The sequence below is a fragment of the Antrostomus carolinensis genome, unplaced genomic scaffold, assembly GCF_000700745.2.
Source record: "Antrostomus carolinensis isolate BGI_N321 unplaced genomic scaffold, ASM70074v2 scaffold19811, whole genome shotgun sequence".
Classification (NCBI taxonomy): Eukaryota; Metazoa; Chordata; class Aves; order Caprimulgiformes; family Caprimulgidae; genus Antrostomus; species Antrostomus carolinensis.
Window position 1 is genome coordinate 51,184 of NW_010294046.1, and position 26,151 is coordinate 77,334.

General features: G+C 40.9%; 1 protein-coding gene across 4 annotated transcripts in view; it reads left to right on the plus strand.

Annotated features, from left to right (window-relative positions):
- The window catches only part of CAP2 (cyclase associated actin cytoskeleton regulatory protein 2), a 63,493-nt gene extending 37,734 nt beyond the window's left edge, over nt 1-25,759 (plus strand). For 3 of the 4 annotated variants that reach the window (XM_010177517.1, XM_029087352.1, XM_010177518.1), the window contains 8 exons: nt 125-210; nt 1,938-2,043; nt 16,516-16,696; nt 17,677-17,852; nt 19,054-19,177; nt 19,862-19,944; nt 23,157-23,297; nt 25,352-25,759. In XM_010177517.1, the coding sequence (XP_010175819.1) occupies nt 125-210; nt 1,938-2,043; nt 16,516-16,696; nt 17,677-17,852; nt 19,054-19,177; nt 19,862-19,944; nt 23,157-23,297; nt 25,352-25,435 (981 nt within the window). In that variant the 3' untranslated portion in view covers nt 25,436-25,759. The remainder of the gene's footprint in view (nt 1-124; nt 211-1,937; nt 2,044-16,515; nt 16,697-17,676; nt 17,853-19,053; nt 19,178-19,861; nt 19,945-23,156; nt 23,298-25,351) is intronic. The other variant, XM_029087353.1, reaches the window with a different exon arrangement.
- Nucleotides 25,760-26,151: the final 392 nt, after the last annotated feature.

Here is a 26,151-nt window from a genome sequence, read left to right on the forward strand (position 1 = left end):
CAGTTCTTCAGTCTACTACACCCAAGAAGGTGTTTTGTAATGTACATCAGGGGAGGTGTCTGACTAATGTTTTACTTCCTTTCTCCTTCTGTTGTTTCCTGCTACCACGGATTGATGGTCCTAGTCTCCTAAACCGGGCCCTTATGTCAAGGAGATGAATGATGCTGCTACCTTTTATACTAACAGGGTATTAAAGGATTACAAGCACAGGTATGTTGCCAACCCCCAATATCCAGTAGCCAGAGCATTAACCAGTCCAACAGGGTTCACAATGCCATCACAGAAAGCATTTTGTAAACTAAAAGCTATTGGATAAAATGTTGGGTTTTTGCAGGAGTGTATTTTTCCCTCCTCATCTTTGACCCCCAGCACACTGCGGTGAGAATGGCAGCAGCACTAGCAGTGCTGGTTTTCACTCCCTGGAAATTATAGGATTATATTTAATTTTCTGGCATTCCAGCATCATCAGCTTATATGCAAATGCATATTTACATATCAGTGTGTTACTAGCTAGCTGTTATGTGTCCTTGTCTCATTTGTGCACTCGTTCTGTTGCTGTTCTTGCTCTTCACTTGACAATGTGCATTTAGGTGGTAGATGTATACAAATGAGCATCTAATTCCAGATTGCATTCCCAATTTGATTATTTCCTCTACCACTGCATTGTTCTTAAAGAGCACAAGGGATTCACAAAAAAGTTCCACAAATGAGATCTGTGAAAAAATATAGGTTCTTCCTATGCCCTCTTAAAAAAATAATGTATAAATCTTGTTGATTTGGTACTTCTGGAGGCCAGATTTGGGCTCTTGATTTTTATATCCCAAGTGAAGAACATTATTTGTTATTGACTTTTTCCTTTTTAGTGAGGAAAACTTTATGTATCTAAAAACCTTTTGTATATATTTCTATTTATTGTATATGTATACATATATATGATATACTATATATAATATTTCATATTGTATATATTAAGTATTATTCATGATGCCTTCGTTGACCTCCTGCAGGTAGTATCTACCAGGGTAACTGAAGATTTTTAAGATATAGCTTTAATACTTATTCTAGAGAATAAAATGTCTGACATAACAGTATAAACAGGATACATTATTTAGGTATTTAGTTCTTCCCCTAAGAAGAAATTCTTTGCCTGTTTTTCACTCAATCAGATCACAATGTCTTCCAAAATAGTGGAAGGTTCTCCCTTCACTTCAGTAAGGCTTTGGATTAAACCTGTTGAGCCAGATCCTCAGCAGTATTAAGCATCAGACTCCAAAGGAAATAAATAGGAGGTAGACACCCAGATCCTTGTAAGCGGCCAGTCCATAGCCACTGCTCAGCAATAATTCTTCCCAACTAAGGATTCTGTCTTACAAGCAGTTTCTCTCTCTCTACATATTTCATGTTTTCACTTACTGTCCCATTGGAAGGCTAAGCCTTACAAATAATGATTCCAGAGCCAATATTTCAGTCTGATGACTATAACATGATCCAGTATAACCCTGGCTACATTTGAACTTGGAAGCTAGAGTATCTTACAGAACAGAATCACAGAATATTATTATAGAACCCATAGATATTTAATTTTCTAGAATTCAGCTCCCTGAAATTGAGTCTGGGTAGCAGCTGCACGGCTCCATATCCCTTTAGCGCTTCTTCAGTTGACTTTGAGCCTGAACAGGATGATGACACACCCTTCCAGCAGGAAGCACTCTGTGCTAGAGGCATCCTTTGCCTTTGTTTGTCCTCTGGAAGGATCTAGAAGCTTTCCAGTGTAGTAGGCCTCAGTATTTTCAGCGCTGGGCTGGCTGGCTGCCTGCTAATGGATTTGCCCGTGGCTTTAAGGCAGACATTGGGTTTGACCTGCTTTAAGCAAGAGTAGCAATGCTTTCTGGTTTTAAATACGTTCACACATATAAATATTGTCTCTGTTTTTACAGTGACACACGCCATGTTGATTGGGTGAAGTCATATCTGAACATCTGGTCTGAACTTCAAGCTTACATCAAAGAGCATCATACCACAGGTCTTACCTGGAGTAAAACTGTAAGTACTCTTTCCTTCTTCATGAAGAATCATAAAATGCCAGTAACCAATCTGACTTTTAATGCAGGTCATTAGCTCAGGAACAATAAATATCTAGGCCAGGAATAGAAGTCATTGTCCATGGACTTCCCAACCAAGCCCATGAAAGTTTGAAAGACAGGTGGAGAAGATGTGTCAGGCCATTGTGGTACAGGTTTGGAGGAAGAGGGAAGAATTATTTGAGATTATTATAGCCGTAACCTTGAGCTGCAGATAGTGAGAAGAGGCAGACACAATTCTCCAGGCCTGCTACAGTAGAAGGTAGGAACAAAAACAAACCCAAAAAATTGGAAGGACTTGACTTGTCAGACTTAAGGAAAATGGGAGGAACGTGACACGGAAAGGAGGAGAATGGTGGAAAGAATCTGAACGGAGATATTTAATAAAATGAAAAAGAAACACAAGGGATACATACCAATTTATTACTTCATAGATAGCTATCTTTATAAAACTTATTTTATACATACAGAAATGATTTCTGAAATACATAGAGAGAGTAAATATAACTGCATTCCTAGCTATTTGTGCTCTCTCTATATATTTATATAAACATCTCCTGTGTGTTCATCTGAGATGCGTGGAAAGATGATGGCAGTGAATATTGTTCTCTAAGAGAGGTATGAACATGAAGAATTAATTTTCTGTTGGGTATAAATGTTAAGAGTTTATGTCCACTGTCTACATTGACACAGTGTTCTGTATTATTCTAATAACGTACTCATGTTTCTTATCAGGTTAGGAGAATTGCTCAAGTATATTAAAAATGTAATCAGACAGCTCTTTGCTGTCATCATCTCTTAAACTTACCAGTGCACATACTTGCACATGCAGCCTTCCACAACAAGTTTATAATTTCTTCTGTCTAGGCAAATAATTTTGTAAAAATTCGAAGGACTATTCAGAGGACTGATGTAGGCCACTAGATAATTTAATTCCCAAACTGTTGTAAGAACTCAGGAACATGGGGAAGTGAAGTAGAGCTTTCGGGTGGAGTGTATTTTTACGTGGAATAAGGGCTGGAACACCTCTCCTGTGAAGAAAGGATGAGAGAGTTTGGGTTGTTCAGCCTGGAGAAGAGAAGGCTCCAGGGAGACCTTCTAGCGACCTTTCAGTCTATAAAGGGGGCTTGTAAGAAGGACAGAGAAAGACTTTACTAGAGCCTGTAGAGACAGGACAAGGGGCAGTGGTTTTAAACTGAGAGGGTAGATTTAGATTGAATATAAGGAAGAAAATTTTTATGATGAGGGTGGTGAGACACTGGCCCAGGTTGCCCAGAGAAGCTGTGGCTGCTCCTCCCTGGAAGTGTTGAAGGCCAGGCTGGATGAGGCTGTGAGCAACCTGGTCTAGTGGAAGGTGTCCCAACTGCCATTTCTGTGGACTAGATGATCTTTAAAAGTTCTTTCCAACCAAAACCGTTCTATGATTCGGCAGTACCTGGAAAAGCTACTTTATCTCCCCTGTATGGAGGTGATAACCATGTCAGAGAACGTGTGTCACTTGTGCTCAGCAACAGACACGCAACTTTCACTTCACACCCTTCATTAGACATTGTACAAGGCCTTACAGTACTCAAGTATTCAAGTGCCAGATCAATCACAGGAGGGATCATGATCTGTGGGTACTTCGTTTGAAGCAATGCAAGAATGTTTAAACATGATAAATTAGAAGACTGGAATTATGTGCTGCTTTGTAGGTTTCTGTAGTGAAAATGTAAAATATTAAACATTATTCTCTTCCTTAATTTAGTACAAGTTTTCACACTTGCTACATCCTTCTCTATTAGAATCAGTGAATGTGAGAAGAGCTAATGATTTCACAATTATTATTAGATATGGAAAAGAAATTGTAGTGCCTTGTTAGCAGAATTAGCCTGAGAATCTGAGACAAATTCAGTTTTCTTAATACAGAGAAAGAACCATCTTCACCTTTAATGGAACGTTACAAGTATGGAACTAGTGTTATAAGATAAAGATTTGTTACACCCATTTGATCAAACAGGAGGAACTCTCAGGGCTGTTGGGTACAGGTAATCTCATTCAGAAGTGTAGCTGTTGCAGATTATATTTGACTGGTCTTAAAACCAGCATCTCAGCCATCACATCTTTCTATTTGGCTCTTTTCAGTGACACAAGAAATTGCTGAACACAAATCTAGGTGTGACTTTATATTTATATTCATATTAATGAATTTATTCATATTAAGCATAGCTTCCTGCCAACAGTGCTCACTCCGTCGTGAGTGATGAGCCCATTACTGCATCTGAAGTATTGATTTCACTTGCTTTGGTTATCACTCAGATCTGAAAGTTGTCTTGGAAGTATGGCTTATTTAAATTATTATGTGACAGAAAGATTAAATTACAAACACATTTTTATGGATGTCTAATTTTTTTAAGTTTTACTTCCTGTAAGTGTAAGGAAATCAGAATCCAGTAAGTTAGCAAGTTGTTTAAATAGCTTGTTGTTTAAATGTTGTTGAAATATTTCTTATGAAGCTTGGTAACAAATACATTCAATAAAGCAATGAGTTCCTCAAGGGATAATTTCATTTTTGTTATACTTTTTAAAGTGAGAATGAAAGTCACTGATTGGTGCTGTGTGAAGTTTAGCATAAAGGTCTGCAGAATCAGGGCCTGGACAGAGATATGAAATATAGATAAAAACTGTAGATACATTCCAGACACAGTTGTTAATCATTGTACACAGCAGCTTCCACTTACATGCATAAAAGGAAAAAGCAGTATTTTGGCCAGACATTAAGGAAGCGGCACATTTACGAAAGGGAGATGTTGATGGAGAAATGCCATTTTATTAGAGAGGGAGAGAGAAAGTTTTTGGCCTGTGTAAGAACAGATTTTAAAGTACATGATACCGATTATGTACCCTTCACATCTGCAGAAGTGAGCAAAGCAGTGCTTGAAGCTTTCTATAAAAAGCTATTAAGTAACAGATTTGGATATTTCTAAAGAGACTGAAGAGTCAGGGAGAACATTAACTACCAGTTCTCTCAGCTTGAACTGCAACAAAACCCCAGGAGCATCAGCCTAGATCAGACTGTGCTTGGATTTCCAACCAGTAGGGGATGGGTTTTCCAGTGGGCAGTTGTCCCCTTCACCTATAGACAGTCCATGCTGTGATGTGCACATTTCTGGCCGTGCTCCATGGCAGCAGGACAAAGCTGGGCCATTTCCAGCCCCCTCTGTACCTTTCCATCGAGCTGCACAGGGCAGCTACAGCCAAGCTTGGAACAGATCACTAGTGCATACAGTGAAGCGTTCCTGGCTCTGGCAGTGAACACACAGGCAAACACTTTAGAGGAAAGAGAAAGAAATGTCTTAATAAATTACAAGACAGACACCAAAACAGGTGCAAAAAGGTTGAAATAATGACTAAGCAGTCAGCTCTGACAACAAGTTACCTGTGTCAGCTTTAGAATAAATCTGTGCTAAAGACAGATGCTGACAGATCTTTGGATCTTAACACAATTCTCTCTCCTTATTCACTTTGGTTCTGATTCTGCCAAGATGTGTGACAATATTTTACTCCTTGAGGGCATCCTATTGAAATGTGTGGGACTGTGCGAGGAGAAAGCCAAGAAGTCAGTGTGGATTTAAGGACCTACAAGAAAGCTGGGGAGGGACTTTTTACAAGGGCAGTTAGTGACAAAACAAGGGGAAATGGGTTTAAGCTGAAAGAGGGGAGGTTTAGATTAGATATAAGGGAGAAATTCTTTCCTGTGAGGGTGGTCAGACACTGGAACAGGTTGCCCAGAGAAGCTGTGGCTGTCCCCTCCCTGGAAGTGTTGAAGGCCAGGTTGGATGAGGCTTTGAGCAACCTGGTCTAGTGGAAGGTGTCCCTGCTGCTGGCAGGGGGGTTGGAACTGGATGAGCTTTAAGGTCCCTTCCAACCCAAACCTTTCTATGATTCTATGACCTTTGTGTATCTGAGCCTGTTTTGCTACCCACATGGAGTGCTGGTACAAAACTGGACCCTACGTAAGTTGCCGGCATTTCAAGTTTGGATATTTGTTGGTACTGTGCTCACAGAAGAAAACTACATAATTAAAGTATTTATGTTTGTGAGCAAGATTGTCCCAGAGAGTAAAACGTTTCACTCTATGACTCTGTATTTCTACCATGATCTGAGGTATTCATTTTCATTAATTGGTTGTCAGGGAAAATACGCCTGTCAGTGGAAGTCAGATGGATCTACAGTATTTCCTTAAAAGTGTAATTCTCTAGTTCATTTTTTTGAATGTAAAGGGTGAGCCTCTTTCTGCCAGACATACCCTGTGGAGGGTAGCAGTTCACTCTGCTCCCTACATCTCAATTTAGCCATCTTGACAAAGGGAACAATAGCAATTATTAACCTAAGGGAGATTTGCAAGATTTAATCTTCTGCATAAGATTAAATAATTAAATAATAAATAAATCTTAATTCTCAGATGTCAATGAGTCTTATGCAAAAGCTGGTATTATAATGAAATGTTTGAAATACCCAGTGTAGCATTTTACCCATGCAGCAACTGCCATTTCTGCTTGCTACAACTTTCTGACTTTAACACGAAATCTACAGCTGTCACAGTAAAACCTCTGTCTTTTTTCACTTCTTACTGATAAACAGCAAGTGCCCTTTTTTTGCTTTTTTTTTTTTCACCTAAAGAAGGGATTCTATTGAATCATAGAATCATAGAATGGTTAGGATTGGAAGGGACCTTAAAGATCATCCAGTGCCAACACCCCTGCCAGCAGCAGGGACATCTTCCACTAGACCATGTTGCTCAAAGCCTCATCCAGCCTGGCCTTCAACACTTCCAGGGAGGGGGCATCCACAACTTCCTTGGGCAACCTGTTCCAGTGTCTCACCACCCTCACAGTGAAAAACTTCTTCCTAATATCTAATCTAAACCTCCCCTCTTTCAGCTTAAACCCATTTCCCCTTGTTTTGTCATTAGTTGTCCTGCTCTTTCTTCCCTCTCGACTATTTTTGGTGATGCAAAGAAGTGAACAGATGCAATGTAAGCTCACAAGAATGCCTAATGAAAGTTTGTTTGCTACGGGGACTGCACGAGTAAGCTAGGGGAACTGAAACTTCTGCTCTTGTTTCTGCAGGTTAGTTTTGCAGCAAGAAAACCACCAGTAATAATGAGAGATTGCTCTAGTGCCCCGTGCATCCAATAAGTGTTCAAAACCAAATCCTGCTCAAGGGTAATTGCTTTGAATGTTCCTCTCAGGTGGATCTGCAGTTCAGTTTCTGTTCTTTGCAGTACATAGTCATTTCAGACAAATTTTGTCAGCAGGATTATTTACAAACAGGAGGAATTTACAAACTAGCAGTGACTTTCATTACAGTGCTTAGTTTCTAATACCAAATTTCACTCCAGTGACAAATGTTATGCCCCCATTTCCAAATCAAAACAAATTCTCAGAAGTCCGCCTCTTTACAAGCAGTTGAGATGTATTTATATCCTGTTCCCCTTTAAGCCAATACAGTATCTTCAAGTATTTTTCTACTGAAGTATCATTTAAAAAAATATTTTTTAACTCATTAGATAGATAGTTTCTAAAAACGCTCTTTCAAAGTTGAAATTCTCCACAGACTCCACACCAAGAGATATTATAATCCCTACATAAGTGTGATTGAGTGCAATTATCCTAGTCTCAATACAGACCTTGGCCATTTCATTCTTGTCTAAAATAATCATCTCCAAACATTTTCTTATAAAATGGCCCTGCCTCTCTCCTGTGCTATCAAAACATTTTCCTGTAATACATTGTCTCTCTACATATTGAGGTGAAGCAGCTGCAAAAGAACAACTTCTGCAGGCAAAGGCTTCCTACCTATTATCCTCCCTGTATCGCTTCTCTGCTGTGTTTAGTTTGACCCACTTATCAGGCAGCCATCGTCTGAGCCACTTGACTGAAGCTAAAGGTCAAAACTGTGGTGCCAGATCCCAGCCACGGCCACAACCGCAGCCCCAGAGGCCTCGTGCAGATAAAAGGAAGGGCAGCGTCGATACACTGATTTAAATGTCTCTATCTTGGATAAGATGCAGACATTTTCAAGGTGCTGAATTTCTCTCAGTCACAGCCTTTCCTCTCCTTTTCTCTCCTCTTCCATTCCTCTCCCTTCCTCTCCCTTTCTCTATTTCCTTATGCTTTTTTTGTGGAAAAATTTGCATAGAATCATAGAATGGTTTGGGTTGGAAGGGACCTTAAAGCTCATCCAGTCCCAACCCCCCTGCCAGCAGCAGGGACACCTTCCACTAGACCAGGTTGCTCAAAGCCTCATCCAACCTGGCCTTGAACACTTCCAGGGAGGGGGCATCCACAACTTCCTTGGGCAACCTGTTCCAGTGTCTGACCACCCTCACAGTGAAGAACTTCTTCCTAATATCTCATCTAAACCTCCCCTCTTTCAGCTTAAACCCATTTCCCCTTGTTTTGTCATTAACTGCCCTTAATGCATCTTTTCATCTCCACTGTTTCCATCTCAGAGAATACTCAATGTTCAGGTTTTGGTACGCTGCCATTTAGGAACTGGCCATCCTGGCAACTCTATAATTGCCTTTTTGGTGGAGACTGCCTCAATTACATCCACAGCCCTTGGAAAGAAAGTAGTTTTACTCCTTTATTCCAACAATGGCTGACTATATTTGTCTTTACTGGATATCAACGGTGTCCTTTTAGCATCAGTGAGCAAACACCATTCAGACAGGTTAAGGGAGAACCTGGGTGAGGCTTGTTTGACAACAGCTGTCAAATACAACCTGACCTGTAACGTAATACAACCGAGTTCCAGTGGAAAAGGGAGAGGAAAAAGAAAATGTAAAGTATGTAAAATTGAAAGAAAAGGAAAAGGCACATCTATTAAAACTTTGCTATATTGCTAAAGGCATGATCTTCTTCTGAACTGAATGTTTATCTGAGTAAAAGATGGTTTAATATTCCAGTGGAAGCGTGTTACCTTTTGACAACTCCATCAGCATACGGTTCTCAACTGATTTAGAAGACCTTGGCTGTGTAAAACATTTCTGGTTGGGTAACTGGGAAGATGTAAGCACCATTTTAAATCCTGAACAGGTGATAAATGGCAGAAGTGTATTAAAAGGGGCTTAAAAAGTTTGAAAACTGAGCAGATAAATAATTCTGTTGAGAACTGGTAACAAGAAAAGAGGCTGGTCTGGTTTTTGCTGCTTTGTGTTTTAACTCACAAAGATGACAGGCCCTGAAAGTCAGCTGTTCCATTGAGTAAACTGCAGCTCTCAGGGCAGCATAACCCCTCGCAGACAGGTGGCTTAAATACAGTAGGTAATAGAACTGTTGTGCTAAGCTACTTTTGCACAAAAAACACCTTAACAGGAGCTCTGTGCCCCTGTGTCACAGTCCACCTGTTCCCAGAGGGTGATACATGATATATTGAGCTTCATGATTCTTGTCTTTAGCTGTGCATATGTATGGAAAGAACAATACAGAATGGTGAAATAATTTCCAGTGTGAAACTAGGATTACTATCAAGTGAGAGTGGGAGAAAAGAGAGATATATCTTTCTTTTTTTTTTTTTTTTTGAGAAGAATGTAGTCCCCATTAGGATTCCTGTTGATCTGCTGCCATGAAAAGAAGGCTTTTCAGTAAATTAAGAAAGGGATTTTGTGCCTCTATCCAACCCACCTGTTGCCTCAGCTGCAAATAGATACTCACCTCTTAATATGAACGACTAATAAAATAGGTACTATATATTTTACACATGCATATATAATTTATCTATATGCATTGTATAGATGTTTAGAATCTGTTTGTCTTGAGTTAAAAACAACCATTGCAGCTACAAGAACTGTGTGTCCATTCAAATGCTGCACAGCAGGTTGCCACCATAAGAACTTTGTTCCCCCGCCCTGGTTTCCGTGCTGCGTTGTGTCAACCTCAAGCTGGATAAACACAGAGGAACACGGTGGGTGTTTGTACAGGGCCTGGCACATCAGCCCCTCGGATCCCCAGACATATGAGCCTCTCACTAGGGCTCCTTGCTGCTCCAACACTGCAAATATAGTCACAGTGACATGGAAGGCTAACCCAGGGAGTTGTTCAGCAAGAAGGGCTCAGGAAATAGCAGCATCTGTAATAAGACATGAAAAGAAATTCTCACTGTCTCTCGGTAGCTGGGTTTAACCTATAGACATGTCAAGCTGCACACGGGCAGCAAGGATTGCTGGCAGTGTGGCACCCAGAGCACTTGTGTTATTTATGCAAGAACAACATCTTATTTCTCTAACAAGACTGGCTGTCACACTCCAGGGGAACCCCTTAGGAGAAATGTACTGTCACAAGGCCCAGCTTCTCAGAAGCAAAGGGCTTCACTCATCTCTGCTTTACTTTCAAGTGAATTAAATGAGATTCAACATAGATGAATTTGAACCACAGCTGCCTCGACATAAACAGACATTTCTTTCTTCCAGTGAGCCGGCTAGGTAGCCAACAAAGAGAAAATAGAAGATACCTCACCCTTCTGCCAGAGCTGGGTCTCTTTAGCTTGGAGAAGAGGAGACTGAGGGGAGACCTTATTAATGTTTATAAATATGTAAAGGGCGAATGTCAGGAGGATGGAGCCAGGCTCTTCTCAGTGATGCCCAATGGTAGGACAAGGGGCAATGGGTGTGAGCTGGAGCACAGGAGGTTCCACTTAAACTTGAGAAGAAACTTCTTTACAGTGAGGGTGACAGAGCCCTGGGACAGGCTGCCCAGGGAGGGTGTGGAGTCTCCTTCTCTGGAGACATTCAAAACCCACCTGGACGCCTTCCTGTGTGATCTCATTTAGGTTCCTGCTCCGGCAGGGGGATTGGACTGGATGATCTTTTGAGGTCCCTTCCAATCCCCAACATTCTGTGATTCTGTGATTTGAGGCTGTGCTGCAACCCTGCAAACCCATGACCAGCAAAGACACACATTTATCAGAGCCAGCTCCACGAGCAGCTTCACACACTGTCACTGGAGGAAGCCACTGTTAACGGGAGCCCCTTGGGCCTCTCTGCAGATGGCTCTGGGCTCTCCAGCAAGGACCAAACCCTGACCTGTTCCTGTCACACCATAGAGCATGGCTTAGACAGAGGTTGAAGACAATTTTTTTTTCCATGGGAGGAAATTTCCGGACTATTCCATCCCCTACAGAGCTGCAGGGCTCACCTCTCTTGTTCTTGATAGGACCTTACTCAAATAATGACATTTTCCCTCCATTTCAGAAAGCTCCAGGAACAAGATTTAAAGCACATCAAGTTCACTATGATACAAAGCTAGCAGGTTAAAAGTTAATGGCTTATGATGGTGTTACATTTTCACAAAGTAAGGCTGTAGCTATCTATTCATAGAATCATGGAATGGTTTGGGTTGGAAGGGACCTTAAAGCTCATCCAGTCCCAACCCCCCTGCCATCAGCAGGGACACCTTCCACTAGACCAGGTTGCTCAAAGCCTCATCCAACCTGGCCTTCAACACTTCCAGGGAGGAGCAGCCACAACTTCCTTGGGCAACATGTTCCAGTGAAGAATTCTTACAAGAATTATTCTTACAAGAATTCTTACACTGATAATTCTGACAAGGGGGCTTATTTGCAAACGATGGAAAAATGACCACACCAAGATGTTAATGGGAACAGTCGGCTCTCAGCATAACTCGATGTGATGTCTTTTAGACACCACAGCACTGAGAACAGCAGCTGTTACCGAGGCAAACAGCTGAAATAAAACTGGAAGAAAGGCGGCTTGCAAATAACCGCCTTTGCTAGTCCAAATGGCTCTTAATACTCTTTGTGTACAGACACACTGTTGTTAACATCTGCTTGAAGTTAATCTGAAGAGTTGTTTGCAAATAGCGAAGCTGGTAAGCACCTGCTGCTTTAGGATAGATGAACTTTTGCGGGTATATAACATGCTATTTTATTCCCAGCAGCTCTGACAAACACCACCCTATAGAGAACAGCAATGAATGGACTTTGTGAAGGGCACTTTAGTTGAAACTGGATAGGACTATACACAACTATTGCCAGACAGCAGAGCAGTTTAAGAGTCTGCTTCAGAAATATTCTAGAGCCTGAGGGTCTAAGTGGTCTTGGAAGGGTGACTCAGGAAAGCAGACTAATTGCCAGTGACTTAGGTTGGTAACTTGAAGGCCTGTGTATTAATAGAGGTTAAAACGAATTAAAAAAAAAGAAAATTCCTGGAACCACTTCACTAGGCTGATTTTAAATCCGCCCTTTGCGTCAGCACGTTTGAGTGCAGCACAGGTCCCCTCTTCCTGGCATGAAGGGAATGCAAGAAGGACAAAGTCTTTCCTGCATTTCCAGTTCACTTTCATGCTTTCTGTCCCCTAGTTCGAGTTTCCCTGAGCCACTCTTCCCACAAAGAATTTCACCTCATTAGAATGTTTCTTTGATTTCAATCAGGTGAATCAAAATGGCAAAGAAAAGAAGACAAAAGGCAGAGTGAGACTGAACCCCTCTTTCCAGCAAGTCTCTGTCTGCCTCCTCTGTAGTGAGACTTGTCTGTCTTTTCCCTTGAGCATCTCCCTGATGAGGAAAGGCTGAGGGAGCTGGGGCTCTTTAGCTCGGAGGAGACTGAGGGGAGACCTCATTAATGTTTATAAATATGTCATGAGGATGGAGCCAGGCTCTTCTCAGTGATGCCCAATGGTAGGACAAGGGGCAATGGGCGTGAGCTGGAACACAGGAGGTTCCGCTTAAACTTGAGAAAAAACTTCTTTACAGTGAGGGTGACAGAGCCCTGGGACAGGCTGCCCAGGGAGGGTGTGGAGTCTCCTTCTCTGGAGACATTCAAAACCCACCTGGACGCCTTCCTGTGTGATCTCATTTAGGTTCCTGCTCTGGCAGGGGGATTGGACTGGATGATCTTTCGAGGTCCCTTCCAATCCCTGACATTCTGTGATTCTGTGACTTTCCATGCTGTTCTATTTCATTTTGCTGGACCTAAATTTATGATTGAAATTGTTTGCAGTTTTCCAGAATGGCCACAAATATTCAGACATAACTGAAAAATATCATGATGCTCTGTTAGCTTGTGTAGCTGTAACTCGGGTCATAAACTAGACAAGAATTTGTCATGCAGGAGAAAAGTGAAGTCCACCTCTTACTTCGGTGACTGCACAAAATTAAGAGGAAAAGTGGGAAGGGTGACTGAACCTCAGGTGCCCTTCCGATACCTTGTGACAGCTCCTGTGTTCTTAATTAGATCTAACTCGTAACCTTTTGAGCTCAGTGGAGACAGCCACTGACTTTGGTGGAGGGACCAGGCTTGTAAAGAAAAGAGGAGGCAGATGGGCAGCATGAGTGCAAGGGATAATTTTTGTTTCCTACTCTTGAAACCCACTCAAAGGACTGGAATGTCTTCACTCCTCAGGTCAAGGATTGAGATGTTTTACTAGACTTGTCTTTTCATCAGTACTGCTCTAGAAGGGAAAGATGCTCCTAGTTTCCTGGATCCTTTCCTACCTCTGCTCTTTCTTGAAAAGTAAATAAGACACTCTTCAGTCTTACAAAACCACGTCCAGATTTGATTGATGTATTTAAAATCCTTCCTTTTTGTCTGTACTTTCCCAAGATAGTTCTTTCAGAGTTCTAGGAGAGAGATCATCCACTTCCACAGATAAATCCCTCTGAGTTTTGCTTTCACCTTGGTTACACAGACATTTCTATATTTTTGTTGCCATTTGGGAAACTGCCTTTGGGATGCTGCTCAGCAGCTTCATTTGAGCCTGGAGTCTCCTGCACCATCTCTGATGGCCTCCAGTTTGACAGTTTAAGCAAAGAGACTGGCAGAGTGACCCACCACTCAGTGTTATATCCAGAACACCCAGATAACTTCTCCATCTTTTTTCCTCGAATGCATCTTTGCAGCCTTTGCATAATTTAATTGGTGTTAATTCCAAATGAACACGTGAGTCTTTCACCCAGAAGTTTCTGGAAAATCACAGCACTGCATTTATGCAGGTGGAAGCAATAAGGTATGTTTGGGAAATCAGATGTTCATCTGGAATTTGAGTAATCAGATTTTTATCTCAGACTAGAAGTTATTAACCACTACCACTACTACTATTCATCTCCTCCCATAAAGTACACATAATTCCTAACTGCCTGTTCACACTGTACTGTGAATGGTGATTGCCTTTTCTGGGTATCTGAGTATTTTAAAAAAGCCCTGCAAATGCAATGTTCATAATTCTGGATAACCAGGACATAGTGGATTCAGTTGCTATGGTTGCAGGCAACAGATAGGGAAGATCTCTATTGTACCTCAGGCAACAACAACTGATAGTGCCACTGAATCCACTGATACTCTTTATTATTATTATTATAATAATTCACAGTTGTGCTGACTCTGCTGCAGGTAACATTACTGACATTAGCAGGGGCAGGAAGACAGGGAATGGAAATTGAGGGCCCAGTGAAGAAGTTGTCCCAAACCTAAAACAATAACCTATAACTACTAAGTATGTAAGCAGAAATGCTCTGAGCTAAATGTATCCATGGCACAATGAAATGTCTCTAAAAGTGGTCCACATCAGTTCTGCTATATCTTGACAATAAATGATAATCAGTTCCAAAAGGGGATTCTTCTCCTTTGTTTACATTTGATCAAAAAGATGTAATAGCATAGAAAAGAGTTCATTCCCTTAAGAGATCTTGGATCCTTTCAGAAACAATCAAACTGTACCACCACATCAGTTTCATTACTCACCTGAGGACTGGGGATTCAACCAGCCTTTTTGGTCTGATGCAATTTTAACATCACTAGTGTGACAAAGAATCTTGCTATGTATTTTTTATATATATATAAAATATTATAACATACTCCATAAACAGCTCCTTCAAATGCAACAGCACTTCTGTGCTAAAGACGTGTGTGCCAATCCAGGGTGTACATTAAGAAGGTAACTAATGTTATTACCTTTCCATGCTACTCTAATTAGGGTCATAATGACTAGGAGGCTGGAATGCAGTTACTTACTCAAATGTGCCAGGCTTCTTTTTTATTAAAAAGCATGTCTGAAGAGGAAAAAAGAGGGGGAAAAAAAAAAGAGGAAAAAAAAAAGGAACACATGCACCTCAGCCCCTTTCTCATTATCAGTTTGAGATTACAGGCCAGAACAAGTTTACTTTTTAAAGCTTTTGAAAAGCAGCTACAGTTTTCACTCATGCGAGATGCCTGAACCAGACAGACAGTTTGCTGTTTCAGTTTAGTGGAAAGCAGAAAGGGGCAGCATCATAAGTGGTTAAAAATATCCTCTGAGTCCAGCTAAGCAATATCTGTTTTCAGTATTGATTACTAGGGATGCATTTTTAACAACCTGTATCTCTTAACAAAGGTCGCCAATGAGAGGAGCTGTGACTCTGGAAGTCCCTGTCATTTCCCCATTGTATCTGCCTGCCTAATAAACACATCCTGGTGCAGTGCAGGATGTCTGTAAAGCCAGCGGAATTCATCACAACCAGTCTGATTTTTCACACCAGTCCTTTTAAAACAGTCTCTGCTCTGCTGAAGAGAGATGGGATCAGAGTGACACTCAGTGGCAAGACAGAAAAAAGTCCTTCTCAGTTTCTCAGATTCTAACATCTATTATTAGGATGCATACAATTTTAATCAGACCATTATTAGTATTTCCTGTCTGTTTGATAATATTCTATGGAAGCATTATAATTCAGACCTAAACAAGAACTTTTGATTATGGAAATGGAAGAAAGATTGGATTACTTACTTTACCAAGGCCTCACTCACTCATGACTTGTGTGCTGTGATCTCCTGCAATTGGAAAAAAGATAAAAACAATTTGAGAAATTGAACTAAAAACTCAAATACTGAATTTCAGAACTAAGACACTTGAATCACCATAGTTTTACACTGAATTTGAATCTTTGCACATTACTTAAACAGTCTGAAGAACAGCATTTTATATCTTGCACACAATTTAGCATGTTGTATAACTGACAGTTCGTGACCCTCTCAGTTATTTGTTAGATAAAACATTTCCTATATGTTTCTGAATGCACACCAATGTATGGCTAACTGAAAAAAAAAGGAGACATTTTCCCTTTTATGTATGTAAACACTGGAATAAATTATGGAATCCACTGTTAAAGGTTTTTAACATCAGTTTTGACAAGCATTTAATAGAAATATTTTAGGTGGAGGAGTTCTGCAGTAAGGGGGTGGTGTGGACTGTCAGTCTTTCCAGCCTTGCCTGCTTTGATGCAGGGAAAGATTCATTGGATTATGTTTGATGATGATGATGCCAGAAATTCTTCTGAGCCTGTGGCTGCCTAGAGCCGCTCAAACTCACAGCATTCAGGGATGTTGTTAATAAACAAGAGTTATCAAAATACAATGTTCCTGGAATCACTATGTAAAATGATTTCCATCTCTCTCTGACAGGGTCCTGTTGCATCACCCATGTCTATTCGATCTGTTCTAACGAGCGGGTCATGCCTCTCCCCGCCACCGCCACCCCCTGGACCTCCCCCCATCTTCGATACGGAAACCGGGAAGGATGAAGGAACCGCATCTCGCTCAGCCCTGTTTGCACAGCTTAACCAGGGAGAGGCAATTACCAAAGGTCAGGAGAAAACAAATCAAATTGTGGTCCATAAATCAAACTCCATTAAGAGCTGCTAGATGTAACCTAACTTCCATCAGATTTTTAAGTTGCATATAAGCACTGCCGATCTTCCAGAGGCTTGCAGCGAGTCTGACGGATGAGATCGCGTACCAAAACCTCCTGGAGAAGCAACAGCACCCAAATGTGTTCAGCATACCTGAAATCACACCATTTATTTAGAGATGTCCCTTTAATTTTAAGGCAGCCAAGCTGGACGTCTTTAATCTCTAGTAGCTGGTCACCCTCTAAGTTGCAATTCCAATAAAAATTTATCCCTCTTGCTGATTCACATTCCATGTGAATCAAAATGTATTACGTTCATAGAATCACAGAATGGTTTGGGTTGGAAGGGACCTTAAAGCTCATCCAGTTCCAACCCTCCTGCCATCAGCAGGGACACCTTCCACTAGACCAGGTTGCTCAAAGCCTCATCCAGCCTGGGTATGGCTCACAGAGCAGTGTGGAGTACAATAATAAAGCTTTCTGTATTACTACTGGATGGTTGTCATTAAAGTGGATGGCTGTGAGTTTAAAAACATATGATTGACCTATCTGCCTTTAATGCTGCAGGGATAGGTCAAATATTGTCATAAATCAGAAAAAAAAATCTAATTTTTTGGATTAAAAACCATGGCAAGCTCTGAGAGCTCACTACAGATAGCGAGGGACTAGGAGACATTGTGGCATTTCCTGTTAAAGTTACTAAGATAGCCCATCCACAGTAAAAGAGGTTTTAGATGAACTCCTAAAAATATGTAGGCAGTTAGACTTTTGGTGGTTACCCAGGCAAACCTTGAGGAAATAAAAAATGTAAATTCACAGAACAATTTAATACAATTACAAATGAACCTTTCCTGCTTAAATGTGAACACCCTTAATACTGGAATATAGACATTCATAAACAATATTCTCCTTCATAAACACTCTTTGTTTTTTAGGGCTTCGACATGTCTCTGATGACCAGAAGACTCACAAGAACCCCAGCCTACGTGCCCAATGTCCACCTGTTCGTTCTCCAACAAAAAGCCATACTCCAAGTCCCACCTCTCCCAAGAATTCCCCGCAGCAGAGCCATGCTCCTGTCTTGGAGCTAGAAGGAAAGAAGTGGAGAGTGGTGAGTTCCCGTCACAGCTCTGAATCGCACCCTGCACGTGCAAACCAGGTCTTGAGCAGGAGCCTGTCTGTGGTCAAGGTGCAACAAATCAAAGTCGCAGCTCAATTGGGCTGAGTCTTGCGTTGCTCTGCCTTGCTACTGTTCCGTAGCATCTAAAGTTAATTAATTTGTCTCTGAGAATCATATACTAATTAATCTGAACTGGAAAATGTCAGAGCAATTCCTTGAAAAATCAGACAGTTCCCCAGAAACGAGTCCAGTAGAGAACTCCAATTAAAATCTCTTCTTGCAGGCCATTTGTGTGAGTGAGAGATAACAGCATTATCACAGAGCACTATCTCCAGCTTCCTTAACTAATGGAATTATACATTTATTTTTCACCACCCATTCTATGGAAACATGTCCCCCGTGCTTAAAAGTAGAGAAGTGTTCTCCTTTTGCTCAGCCTACAGCTGGAAAAGATATAGATTTTGTTGAAATTTGGGAGTTAATGTATGTAGGCATATACCAAAGAATATATAGTGAAAATTCATGTGACTGTGCTGGCTAAAAGAGAGAGGAAACAATGCACAGTTTACTCACGGGGAAGGTGATATCCACAGTCATTACTGTGGCGCTGAGTTTGCACAAGGTGCAGCCCCAGTTTGCTTTAGGGTTGTAGTACCTGGAACTTTCCCTGTGGCTCCCTGCTTAGTCTTTCCTTGACATCCACAGAGTGTAAATGTCCTTTCATGCTTCATAAAGAAAGGAAATTGCTTCACTTATTACTCCATATTGTATATGGTAATGCCTGCACCTGTTCAGATAACATAACACACCATATAGACCATCATAGAACATTTGGGGGAACAAAAACTTGCTCTGTTCTTCAGGGTGTTGGTCTAAATTGGATGGGAGCCAAGCAATGGTTTTGTGAGCACATTTTTAAATTAGTGTGAGCGTGTCTTTGCTACAAAATTCATAGTTTTTTTCATGGTCTGTGCTAAATGCTTCAGTTCTGCAGCTCTAAAAGACACGTGTCGTCTGAGGGTGAGTGAGGTGAAATACCTGATCACCAAACAGATTAGATTTTTAAGCCACAGGAAGGATATTGCTCTGTTGTAAGTGAAGATGCAATGACTCGAGGATAAGTTGCACTAAACTCTGTCTGACTGTTAGCTAGTTAAAGACAACTAATTAAATAAACTTTCTTTTGAAATAGGAATATCAAGAGGATAAAAATGACCTGGTCATTAACAACACTGAACTCAAGCAAGTGGCCTACATTTTTAAATGTAACAAATCTACACTTCAGATCAAAGGAAAAATCAATTCAATTACTATCGGTGAGTGGATCGCTCAGCTGGGCTTTAAATGCCAATCTTGGAAAAAAAAACCTGACTAATGGGATTAATAATGCATCTGAATCATTCCATTCCCTGTCAGGGATTGATCACGTGAGTAAAGCTGCTGGGCTATGCAGTGCAAGGCGGGGAATTTTTGTAGTTAACGTAGGAGGTGTGCATAGAATCAAAGAATCATAGAATTGTAGTGGTTGGAAAAGACCTTTAAGATCATCGAGTCCAACCATAAACCCAACACTGCCAATTCCACCTCTAAACCATGTCCCCTGAGCACCTTGTCTACTCGTCTTTTAAATATTTAGAATCATAGAATGGTTTGGATTGGAAGGGACCTTAAAGATCATCCAGTTCCACCCCCCCTGCCAGCAGCAGGGACACCTTCCACTAGACCAGGTTGCTCAAAGCCTCATCCAACCTGGCCTTGAACACTTCCAGGGAGGAGCAGCCACAGCTTCTCTGGGCAACCTGTTCCAGTGTCTGACCACCCTCACAGTGAAGAACTTCTTCCTAATATCTCATCTAAACCTCCCCTCTTTCAGTTTAAACCCATTTCCCCTTGTTTTGTCATTAGTTGCCCTTATGAAAAGTCCCTCCCCAGGACTTTTATTTAAAAAAACAGATTTGCTTTTATCTTGCCTTTCTTATATACTTTTGCTTTTCTCTTAGACAACTGTAAAAAGTTTGGCCTCGTGTTTGACAACGTTGTGGGAATTGTGGAAGTGATCAATTCCAGGGATATTCAGATTCAGGTAAGTATCTATTTGAAAAAGAAAGATAGAGAGAAAACAAGCAGGGGAAGAAAAAAACAAACCCCAAGGTGTAGCTATAAGAGATTTTATAAGCTCACAGGAGCACCACAAAAATAAGAGATTGATGCATCCACATTTATCTTTATATGCACTGAATTCTGCTGATGGATTTAGAAAATGCCTATACTGAAAAAATCTCACTTAGCCCAGTCCCTTCTGGTTCCAGGGAAGCTGAGAGATCTGTACACTGTAAGAACTATTACTTCTGCCTCTAATTTTCTTGCTTTCATGGTAAACAGCTCCTAACACTTGAAAGTTGGGCGGTGCTTATGGAACAAATTCTGTCAGTTAGCTACTGGATTTCTAAGCCCAGAAGATGGTTACTTCTTTTTTTTCTTATTCTCTTAATGGAAATGTTCAAATAGAATGCCAAAGGACAACTGCATGACATCAAGTGAAAGCAGGCACCGGGATCTTGTGAATCTCCCCTGCCAGCGACATGACAATTACCTGAGGGAGTAATGTAGTCACTTGCCTACAAATGGCCCATGAGCCACTACTGGTTTTGTCTTTGATAACCAGTAAGCAAAGCTGCATCAGAAATCACCTCCCTTGTGGTTCTCGTGAAATGAAAATAGATGTATTTAAAATCCATATATTGCCCTCTCTATTGGGGTGTACTTATCCTGTTCAAAATATAGACACTCTGCTTGACTTTGACAGCACTTCACTCACAGAATCAATGTTGGGGATTGGAAGGGACCTCGAAAGATCATCCAGTCCAATCCCCCTGCCAGAGCAGGAACCTAAATGGTTCCTGAGATCACACAGGATGGTGTCCAGGTGGGTTTTGAATGTCTCCAGAGAAGGAGACTCCACACCCTCCCTGGGCAGCCTGTCCCAGGGCTCTGTCACCCTCACTGTAAAGAAGTTTCTTCTCAAGTTTAAGTGGAACCTCCTGTGTTCCAGCTCACACCCATTGTCCCTTGTCCTACCATTGGGCATCCCTGAGAAGAGCCTGGCTCCATCCTCCTGACATTCGCCCTTTACATATTTCAGGTCTAACTACACATGCTCTAGTACTTGGTTGTGTCCAACATACACGACCTACTCTCAAGAAAGGACTTTAGGATACATTATTTTAAGCAAAAAAGAAATGAAATGTTAATTAAATTACACCAAACTATCAGTCTTCAAGCAAGGTAAGGTTTTTAAAAGGCTGTGCCTGCTGTTTGATATTAAATGCAGACAGTTCTGCTCTGTGCTTCAGAAATACCGGTCACAGCCACCACAGGGAATCATAGTGAGAGGTTTTTTGTATTTTGAACCTCATGCAGGTGACTGGCATTGCTACCAGCTGTGCATCATCTTCTGAACTGTAACAAGCAGTTTTATTCATGATCACTTCGTGTCTTCCTATGGCAGAGGCAGTTAGTTAAAGAAAAAGATCCCAGGCATTTATTTGAATGCTTTTTTTTTAATAACTAGATGATTTTTCTCATTACCTCTAGACCTATTCATGAAAGCTGAAAAATTCATATGTCATGAACAGCAAATCCACAGCTTGTTAATGCTCAAATAGAGGGGAAATATCACTTCTAAGAATCAAAATTCTTTTGATTAAGCAGGTTCTATGAATATTGCATAAGGCTTCTATGCCACAGAGCAGAGTGGAGTTCCACTTAAGAAGAGAGAGTCTGGCTATATGCTGTATGTTATATGTTGTATGCTGTATGTTACATGCTGTATGCTATATGTTATATGCTGTATGCTGTATGCTATATGCTGTATGTTATATGCTGTATGTTATATGCTGTATTTTATATGCTATATGCTGTATGCTATATGCTGTATGTTATATGCTGTATGTTATATGCTGTATGCTCTATGTTATATGCTGTATGCTATATGCTGTATGCTACATGCTGTATGCTATATGCTGCATCAATCAGGCAGCTTCTGCAGGGTTTGAGTGTGCCAAGTGCTGAGCACCTCAATTCTCTCAGTATTTTGAAGACCTGAGCTTATAATTTGCAAATACATGATGTGTTACCATTAACATTAACAAGTGCCAGTAAATTTAAGGTACAGATTTTGCTATAGTTACTTCAGAGCCATGTTGCTTGGCTCTCCTTCCTTCCAGTGTTTTTGTTTGGTTTTTTTTTTTATTATTTTTTTTTTCCTGCCAGATGTTTGCAAAATGTATGAAACACACCCTCCTTTTGCTCTCTGTTTCATGAGAACCCATTAAAGAAAGGAAAGCTCAGTTTAAGATGCATGGATCACTCCATAGGCCGGACTTCAGGATCAGGGTGGGATGCAAGAGGGCAGACAGACTTGTCCTTTGCTTGCTCTCACATTTAAGGCACCGAAGCTGAAAATATATTCTTAACTGGGATGATTACTTGGATAACTTTTTCATTAACAAGTACATATCTATGAAAAGCTGTTCCTGTGTTATGGCTCAGAATAACCTCTGCCCTTTTGATGCATTGCCCAGGGTCTAGTGCTACCCCTGCTAGAGAGGGCAGCGGGAGGAGGAGGAGTTTCACTGACTGTCAGTGAGTCAGCCAGCTAGCCATGAAAAATCTTTTCATCTGTAGAACTGTAAACAAGAGAAGATTTCCTTCCCTTTCTCCCCTTCTTGTGCTTGCTTTTAAAGTGACATAAGAAATATCTTTAGAGATTTAATTAAATTGATCTCAATACTTTCTTAGAACTGTAGCTTGCCTGAAGGGGATAAAACCCCTTTCCTATTGTAGGCTGTAAAACCTGGAAGAGCTGTGAAGTCTTCAGAATGTATTAGAAAACACTTGTCAAGTAGTAGTGTACACTGGGATCTTTCATTTGCCCTTACTGGGCTGGAGTTGACATGTTTGATTCCTTAACCAGTTCTCACTGATAAATAAGGTGAACACCACCTAAATATGAGCACAAAAGTGTCACTGAAATCAGAGAGAATCAGAGAGGCGCTTTTTTAAACTGTGTATTAAAAGCTTGCTGTATAAATTTGCTGTTGGGTGTAGATCTTTGTTACCAGCACCAAGAATTTTTGCAGTGTCTAAGAAATAAAATATAAGCATCATGCAGGCAGCTGACACACAGATCAGATGTTGATGGCCAAAATTAGACCTGGCAGGCAACGAGGATTTTATTACCAGTAACTTTGTGTGCGTTTTAAGATTTGATATTAAGTGGATTTCATTTTGCAGGTGATGGGGAAAGTGCCAACCATTTCTATTAACAAAACAGAAGGCTGCCACATCTACCTCAGTGAGGAATCATTAGATTGTGAGATTGTGAGTGCCAAGTCATCCGAGATGAACATCCTCATCCCCCAAGATGGTGATTATGTGAGTGAGATATTTTTAAAGCTTTCCTCCCCGTTCCCCACTAGTCTTGGTAGCTAACAGCAGTTAATCTGTTAGGGAAGAAACTAACATACCACACATATTACATCACCAAAAAGTGATCTAAAACAATTGAATTTCTATGTAGCAACACCTCAGCTATCAGTGCAGGAAGAACTCCTTATTTTCTGGGGCACAAAGTGATTTCAAAGATCAGACATGACGTTATTTCTTTATATTTTGATAGATAATGGCTTAATCTCCTGTCCATTTAATTTTCTTTTTTGATATCTAAACATAATCTCCCAAAGAAACTCACTTCACACGAGAGCACTCAGTCCTGAAGATGATGATGCTAAAACTAAGATAAATACAATACTACTGCAGATGAAATAATAAAGTATAATAGACTTGTTTTTTTCTAAAGCTGGGTAACATCTGTAGTATTTTCTAGTATTTCCAACATATGTCCTTAAAAGCCACTGAAACATGTGCATTTTCCCAGCTCCTTTTCTGTTCTAGGAAGATTTTCATACTATGCCCACCAGCACTTCTGGTAAAGCCATGCTGTGTCGCTTCACACACCAGCAAGGGGCTGTGCAGGCAGAGCATCCTCGGAATAGCTTCCTAGTTTCTCCCCAGAGCGGTGCTGAAATTGCACTGAGTGGCCATAGACAGAACTGAAATTTCTCATAAATCTTTTGGGCTGGAATTTTGTATGGTAGAGGGGTTTAGGCTTTCTGAAAGAAAATATGTAACGAGAATTTTCATGATCCATGTTTCCAAAAGTGACTGCTTCAGATAATTAAAAAGGGAATTATTTTCAGTGGGGGCATATTACAGAATCACAGAATGTTGGGGATTGGAAGGGACCTCGAAAGATCATCCAGTCCAATCCCCTGCCAGAGCAGGAACCTAAATGAGATCACATAGAAAGGTGTCCAGGTGGGTTTTGAATGTCTCCAGAGAAGGAGACTCCACACCCTCCCTGGGCAGCCTGTTCCAGGGCTCTGTCACCTTCACTGTAAAGAAGTTTCTTCTCAAGTTTAAGCGGAACCTCCTGTGTTCCAGCTCACACCCATTGCCCCTTGTCCTACCATTGGGCATCACTGAGAAGAGCCTGGCTCCATCCTCATGACATTCACCCTTTACATATTTATAAACATTAATGAGGTCTCCCCTCAGTCTCCTCTTCTCCAAGCTAAAGAGCCCCAGCTCCCTCAGCCTTTCCTCATCAGGGAGATGCTCCACTCCCTTCATCATCTTGGTGGCTCTGTGCTGGACTCTCTCCAGCAGTTCCCTGTCCTTCCTGAACTGTGGGGCCTGTTTCTTTAAAAAAAAAAAGGTCCCTTTGATCAGTCTTGCCTCAAATCACTGTATCATCTGAAATTAGTGGCTATCAAAACACCTATTTGAGGTCTGAATGAAAAACCCTTCTCCTCATGGGTTTGTTGTTGTTGTTGTTGTTTGTTTACTGGGAACAGAGAAAGACTGAACATCTCCCATCCTATCACCCAATCTATGGAATGGATATTGATATAATTGATATAATTTCTTTGATATTCTGCTTCATTTTGTGTACCCCGCAAGGGATGTTGAGTCTTTTGAAGTGTATCACACTTAAAATTATAGGAGGTTTTTTTAAATATTATTCTTCTGTATTATAATAACTGCTTTCATCCTTAAAATTAGTCTCCTCGCTAAATCTCCACATCTAAATCCTTTCTGCTGTCTTCCAACCCAGACACTGATGGAATCTAAAGTCCTTTTTGACATGAGACTTATTTACTTAGTTGTTCCAAATAATGGTGTGAGAGGGATTATTGCAAAGTAGCACCATACCGAGGCTATTTGAAACTGGGGAGCAATAAGGCTTTTTTTCCTGTGTGGCATTGCAAAATCGCTTCCTAGGGTAATGAAGAAGGCTTCTCTCTAATCCTGGCGTGTCTGAGCTATCAATGCTTTCTCAGTCATGTAGCACTAATAGTATCCCATCAGTTTTCATGAGGTATCCGCTGTTTATTTAACCATCATTGTTGCTTTTGTTTCTCTACCAGAAAGAATTTCCGGTTCCTGAACAGTTCAAGACAGCATGGGATGGATCTAAGTTGGTCACTGAACCTGCAGAGATCGTGGGTTAAACTTCCTAAGGCCATACAGCACTTGCTGACGGTGACCAGACCACAGCCAGCAGAAACAAAGCAGTCATGTAAAGAACTAGAAGCAGCAGTAGTTCCTGCTGCTGCCGTAGGCCTTCAGGCATTAGCTCTGCATGCTAGAAACAAGAACACCTCTGGCACGCTTCTCGTAGGCACCCCGGTATTTGTCACATTTCCACACAGTTTGCCTTCACATACAATTTGAATTCTAAATGATGTCACCTGAATGGAATGGATTAAATGGATTAAAACCCCCAGCCCCTCCAGTCACAGCATTGGTTTGAAATACCGTATACATTAAGCCAAAATGCTGCATGACACACTTTGTTATCATCTTGCTTCCGTGCATTCCTGTTTCTGTTTCTGCTAATCACTAACAGCATTAAGACTTTAAGGTGGTTTATTTTTACCTATGAAGCAATTCCTGTGTGATGCACTAAAAAGGTACCCCGAGAAAGGACGCAGATCCTCGCAGTTCTGTGGCAATCGTGGTGGGTTTTGTTTTAAACAAGCAAAAAAAGGACAACTTTCAGCAATACATTTTGCTAACAGAAGATTTTAAATAATGGTATTTTAATCAAACACTTTTCTAATGTGTACATTGAGAAGATCCCTATGTTTTCTGTCAATTAAGCCACAGACTTGCTGTTACCCTCTCATTTCTCACAAATTAATCATTCTTTCTAAGCTAAAGCCTC